The sequence below is a fragment of the Trachemys scripta genome, chromosome 9, assembly GCF_013100865.1.
Source record: "Trachemys scripta elegans isolate TJP31775 chromosome 9, CAS_Tse_1.0, whole genome shotgun sequence".
NCBI lineage: Eukaryota > Metazoa > Chordata > Testudines > Emydidae > Trachemys > Trachemys scripta.
In genome coordinates, this window is record NC_048306.1 from 77,921,600 (window position 1) to 77,928,385 (window position 6,786).

At 37.3% G+C, this 6,786-nt stretch overlaps 1 protein-coding gene across 1 annotated transcript; it reads left to right on the plus strand.

Moving 5' to 3' along the window:
- Positions 1-1,037: 1,037 nt before the first annotated feature.
- Positions 1,038-6,384, plus strand: SUCNR1 (succinate receptor 1). The gene is made up of 2 exons (XM_034781860.1): positions 1,038-1,144; positions 4,209-6,384. Exons 1-2 carry the CDS (start codon positions 1,142-1,144, stop codon positions 5,193-5,195), a joined length of 990 nt encoding a protein of 329 aa, XP_034637751.1. The 5' UTR covers positions 1,038-1,141; the 3' UTR covers positions 5,196-6,384.
- Positions 6,385-6,786: the final 402 nt, after the last annotated feature.

Sequence of the window (6,786 nt, forward strand, 5' to 3'; positions counted from 1 at the left end):
AAAATCAAGCTTGAAGATAAATATCTGTTGGGGTTTTTTTTCATGCAAAACATTTAGTCACGTAAACCAGCATGTGCAGATACCCTGGAGTGAAAAATGAGCCTGCCTATTTTGAAACTGAGGAGTAAATTATTCACTGATGTAAATTAGCTCAGGTTTATTAGCTTCAGTGATGCTGTGCCAGTCTACAGCAGCGGAGTATTTGTCCCTAATTCAGAAAATACATCCAACACTCTTCTACAGGACTGGAGTGCAAAATAAAAAGCTTTGGAAGTATTAAAATGTTTTCTGCTCTAATAGTGTAAATTGTAATAACTAAGACAAACACTTAATATGGGGGGCAAGTTGATCATTAATGATAGAATTATATTAGTCTCTGTGTTGCATTTATTTTTAACTGTCAACATGCTGAATGTTTCCTTGGTCCTTAGAAAACTGAAATTAATCTGGCAATAAAACATACAATGGTTTAAACTTTCCTTCCATCTGAGGATCTCAAAGCACATTACGAACATTAGTGAATTAATTCTCATAACACCTTCAGGAGGTAGGAAAGAGTCGTTCTGCTTATTTTGATGGGGAAACTGAGGCACGGAGGTTGTTTGATTTACCCCAGGTCAGTGAGTGAATGAGAGAAATGTCATTATAACCCAGATCTCCTGACTCCTAGTCCTGAGATTCAGCCACAACGCTGTACATATCCTCCTGTTATGAATATTTCATTAGTATTAGGAAATAGTAGTTTTAAACCTCTGTTTACTGAATCCAAAATCTTTTTATAAGATGCTTTCAGCATTCTCCAGCCATTTACAAATAAATATGATAAATAAGTACAACAGAACATTTCTGGCTACTTACCGCAGCACATATAGTCAGATTTGAATAGGTCTCTGCAAAGAAGAATTATTTCATTAGTTTTCTAGTTGACTCAGAATAAGTTTTGCAATACTTTCCACTTCAGTGAAACTTCCCACACAGCAAGCTCGGACAATTTTCCTTGTACTCTTGAATAATTAACCACCTTTGCATGATATGCAAAATAAGCTGAGACAACTGTGTTCAGTTGCACTCTAGTAAGCCAGAAGCTTTCATCCAGTCATAGATAAAGGAGTGTCTACTGAGACAGTACTCATTCCACAAAATGGTAAGTTGTAATCTTTAGTGAGTTAGACTTTCCTATTAAACTGTTACAGTGTTATACTCTTTAAAGCTTATGACAAAATGTTAAAATTTTGTCCCTTTGTTAGCAAAATTTAAAGAGGTGGCTAACCATATAAAAACTACTAAATGAAGAGTGTACCTCATTCTGCCTTTCTGTTACCCTATCCTGAATATTGCTTTGAAGGTGATCAATAAGTCTGTTTACAGGATGTACATGGACTAATGGGGCTTTCAATATTTTAACATTTTTTTCATTCAAAATGTGAATGCTTATGTAGTGTGCAGTGATCTGGTTGCTTAAACTTTTTTATTTTTAAACAAAAGGTTTGAGATTGTTCCTAATTGTTTGAATTGCAAGGGCTAGCTAAAAGCAGTATCTGGGGTTGTTTTGATAAAAGTCAAAAACTTGTGGTGATTCTATCAATATTTTTACAAGAATCTATTAGTACACGGTATCTGTGTATACATTTTTGTTTCATATGACTATTTGATCTCATAGCTTTAAAAGAAGTTTTTCTTGCTACAATAGAGTATCTTGCTATCAGCTACCCATATAATTCAGTGATGGATTTTATATATTTTAGACAATATAAACAATAAATATACAAAACATTAAAAATAGGAATGTCAGAGAAAGAGCATCTTACGGACCTTATGTATAGCAGATTTTGAGACAATGTAATTTCCCTTCTTAGGAAGTGTTAATTGAGACTTCATTGAATTTAAGTTGTAATCTAATTTCTATTTTTCTTATGTTTCATTTTCCCACCATATGTTGCCAGTGATGTGCTGCCAATATTTGAATAATGGGCTCCTTCAAAAATTCCCTCTTTAGCCTGTAATAAGGCCCACAAACCAGGTGTGTGTGTTTGTTGACATGCAGGGAGGGAAAGGTGAAGAACTAGACAATCTATTACGGTACTTCCCCATATAAATAGAAAGAATTTCTCATAACTGTAACCTATTAAGAAAGCAAAACAGCTTGGCAAACAAACTTTCACTAAGTACACTCTAGTAGAAATGTTTATACTTGTTCCTGAAAAATATATTGAGTACATTGAAGATACAGCACAATAATCAACCTGTGTCATTTGGGGAAAATAGAAGCATCCTTCCCCCAGATTTGTTGATACCGGGTGCAATCTACTGCATTTAAAGGCAAAGCAATGTTTTTGAGCCCAAGTGATAATTTGCATATTGTTGGGGAGAGGTGGGTGAACTGCTTCAGAGACAAAGTATCCCAGTCCTCTCTGGAATTTTGACAAGGGCTCTTTAGCCCATCATGATATATTTTATTCTGAAATCCAAAAGGAGAATAATAAAACAGTTGTTTTAAATAACCAAAGAGAAGGTGCAATAAACTGTGGATGTTATTCTCAATTATCCTGGGTAATTTGCCTTATTAGAATTATTTATATTATCAGGGAATCAAAATTGTAAATGTAATTATTTATAGATAGGCCTACACTAGAAAGGGGTGCTGAACAATGTATTTTTACAGCTTTGAAAAGTGTGTGCTTATATTCCCTTAATAAAGCATTTCCCTTAGCATGCAGCAATCGAATAGTTACATGTTAGCTAAAATACAGAAAACATACTACGCTGAAAGTTCTTCAGGACAGGGACTGTCTCTCAACTTCACTGCACTCGACAGAATGGGACCCTGGGCACTCTGTCAAATAATTAATTATAATTATAATAATACACCATACAGAGAGCTGAATAGATCTCTGAGGTTTACTTGTAAAATGTTCGCTACAAAAATTGTGAATTGATGAAAGTTTACAGATTACACCACTCAGGGCCGGCTCCAGGCACCAGCTTGTCAAGCAGGTGCTTGGGATGGCCACTCCGGACAGGGGCGGCAAGTCCAGCTATTCGGCGGCAATTTGGCGGACGGTCCCTCACTCCAGCTCCGAGTGAAGGACCTTCCACTGAATTGCCGCCACAGATTGCGATCATGATCGCGGTGTTTTTTTTTTTTTTTTGGCTGCTTGGGGTGGCCAAAACCCTGGAGCCGGTCCTGACACCACTGACATTTCACTAATGTTATTCTGAACTTGAATTTAGCTAATGTCTTTTCCTTGACTTCAGTGGGATTTGGAGCTGGCCCTGAGTCTGCCGACATTTGTGAATTTTGGATTTAATCTGTTGAGCATTGGCTTTTATTGTGAAAAATAGACAAATAATATTATGGTCTATTAAACTGCAAATACTGAGATCTCCATTTCTTCAATATTGCCTCAGAATTCCTGAGACACAAATGTGAACTGCAGTACATGCTGTAGCTATATTATCTCTTCTATAAGACTGTTTCCATGTAATTCTGATAAACAAGATTATTATTAGTTTATTATTGTGAATACATAAATAGCAAATATTCCTATTGGTTAACAAACAAGTTTGTTTCCTTTTTTTTTAAAACCACCATGACTAATAGAAACTTCTTCAGAGCATAGTCATACCAATGGCTCAATCCTGTACTACCACTTCATTCCTTACTTGGGCAAAGGTCCCATTGGAAATGATGGGATTTCTGCCTTAGTAAGCAGTGAGTAAGATGTGGGAGTAAAACTCCACAGGCACAAAGCAGAGGATTTCCGAAAAATGCTGTTATGAGATAGATTTTGCTTGTTTGTATTTTTTCTCTTCCCCTCCGATCACACTCCCTCCAGCCCAGTGCTGGGTAAGTATAACACAATGCTTTCAGTTTACACTCGTAGCATAATGGACGCTAAGAATAAAAATCACCTTTGTGTTCTGTCTTATGGGAGACTCTCAGGAAAATAAATGTTGTCATACAAAATCCCAAAGTCCTCATTCAATTTCTTACTGAGGCAGAATTCTTACTGGATTTCATCCGTATGTTTTTATCATTGTGTTTTTACATCTCTTTGATACCAAGACCTTGAAACAGAAAGTTTAAGTGTTTATAAGACACATTTTTTGCAGAGCTGGAAATATCTGAGTTGTGATACCAAAAAATAGAATAGCACTTAAATTGTCATTGTATTCTTACTATTAATTTTACTTTTTTAACTTCCCAGGATGAAAATAAGACAGGTGACTGCCTGGAGATGGATAACACCCTGCAAAAGTATTACCTTTCTACCATGTATACCATTGAGTTCATTTTTGGCATTATTGGAAACAGCATTGTTGTGTTTGGCTACATATTCTGCCTGAAAGTTTGGAAAAGTGGCAATATTTACTTGTTTAACTTATCACTATCAGACTTTGTATTTCTGTGCACACTTCCAATGTTGGTGACAAGCTACTCCAAAGGAAAGTGGACATATGGGAACATTTTGTGCCAAAGCAACAGATTCATGCTGCATGTAAACCTATACACAAGCATCCTTTTCCTTACCTTTATCAGCATTGATCGTTATATGCTCATGCAATATCCTTTCAGAGACCATTTTCTACAGAAGAGGAAGATAGCTGTTGTTTTCTCTGTTGCCATATGGATCCTTGTTATACTTGAACTGTTGCCAATAATCACCTTCATAGGATCTAGAAATACTGCCAATGATAACCAATGTACCGATTATGCAAGTTCTGGAGATCCAGCAAAAAACCTGATCTATAGCATATGCCTGACTCTTCTGGGGTTTGTAATCCCTCTGTGTGTTATGTGCTTCTTTTACGTGAAGATGGTTCTCTTTCTTAAGAAACGTAGTGAGCAGCTCACAGCTGCTCAGGCTCTTGAGAAACCTCTTACTTTAGTCATCATGGCACTGGTTATCTTTTCACTGTTCTTTACCCCATATCACATAATGCGCAATGTGAGGATTGCCTCCCGAATGGAATCCTGGAAGCTATCCCTGTGCACACGGAACATCATCAACACCATTTATATTATCACAAGGCCTATTGCATTTTTAAATAGCGTAATTAACCCTATCTTTTATTTCTTAATGGGTGATCACTTCAGGGAGATGCTGATGACTAAAGTAAGACAACTCTTAAAAAGGTTTACACCCACAGCAAATGAGGTGACGACAAAGTACTCTGACACGGGAACACACTGAGAAATAAAGGACCCTGGTTTATGGGACAGCTTTTACTGCTGAATATCGAGGCTTATGTAGCTAGCTTCATTTAGGCTTGGTTAGTACATACACAATGATGCCATTACTAAGCAACTGCATAATAGACCTGATCTTACTATCTTTATTCAGGCAAAACTCTCACTGGCTTCAATAGCTGGTTATATTAACAAGAGTCACAGGACTAGACTAAGTATTGCTATATGATAGAAGAATATAATATTTATGCACTTGTCTGTTTTAACTAGGGTTACCAGATAGCAACTGTGAAAAAATGGGACGGGGGGTGGAGGGTAATAGGCGCCTATATAAGAAAAAGTCCCCAAAAACGGAACTGTCCCTTTAAAAATGGGACATCTGGTCACTAGTTTTAACTTAATGGAAATCTAATGTCCTGATGGTGTCTGTCAGAGGGCAGAGACTATATGCAGTGGTATTGTAGCTGTGTCGGTCCCAAGAAATTAAAGACAAGTTGGGTGAGGACAGAGACTATCCTTTCAGCTGGCCTGGCAGACTGACATACTGACAGAGGGTTGACCTTAGGCACCTGTGACGTGTAGCAGCACTAGACCCCACACTCAACATTCACCCATGGCCCTTTCTTTGTTCTTGTTTCACACTGTTTCTGTGTGGCTGGAGACCATTCACCTTTTACAGTAAGTGGCTGAGCCACTTTCAATTCTTGGTTGAACTGGTGGGGGGGAGGGGGGAGTTGGTGCATCCCAGGATGGGCTCAATAGTTTTATAATAAATTATCGTATGTGTGTGTTGGTATTTGTTGAATAACTGAAAAATGGTGAACCTTGCTTGCTTTTGGAGCCCAGGTATTATCTGATACCTGACTTGGGCTAGAGAAGTCCAAATCTCAAGCCAGACTTCACTTCAATGCACTCCACGGGATGATGAAGTACTGTACATAAAAATATGGTTCATGTTAGGAACGAAATGGCCTGATTTGGGATATGGCATCTAGCTGTTGATAGTTGTGGACCCATAAAGCATTGGGGCTTTAAGAGTTGTTATGCAAGACGAGTTAAATCCTTATTGTGTTATTCCTTGGGTGACACTCCAATAAGTAAGCATGTCAAGGTATGGCCCAAAGTTTGTTTTATTTTGTCATTTGATATAGTTTGTGTATTTTTTTAATTTGTTTCATAACTGCCTGATAATAAAAGATGCAGTACGTAAAGTTCAAAAATCTGTTCAGTGTTTTGCGTTTAATATGCACGTTCCCACAGCTTCATGACTTCTGCATTTCTCAGTACACAGTACTGTAAATCACAGTACAATGTACAATCCTGTAAACTGAATAACTCAGCATGAAAATTGAAACGTATTGAATATGAAGTACATTTGAACAATATTATGCGGAGATCTCTGCCTTTGTTGCCTATTTGACACATTTGAATATTTCAGACCAGATTTTCAACAGATCTAAATGCTAATTTACACCAGCACAAGATCTCACCCTCAATGCTCCATTACCTATGAGAGCAGCAAATTGCCCAACCATCTGCCCTGTACATTGAACTTAGCTATTTGGTTTGAAGTTCAGCGAGACCATGAAACAATT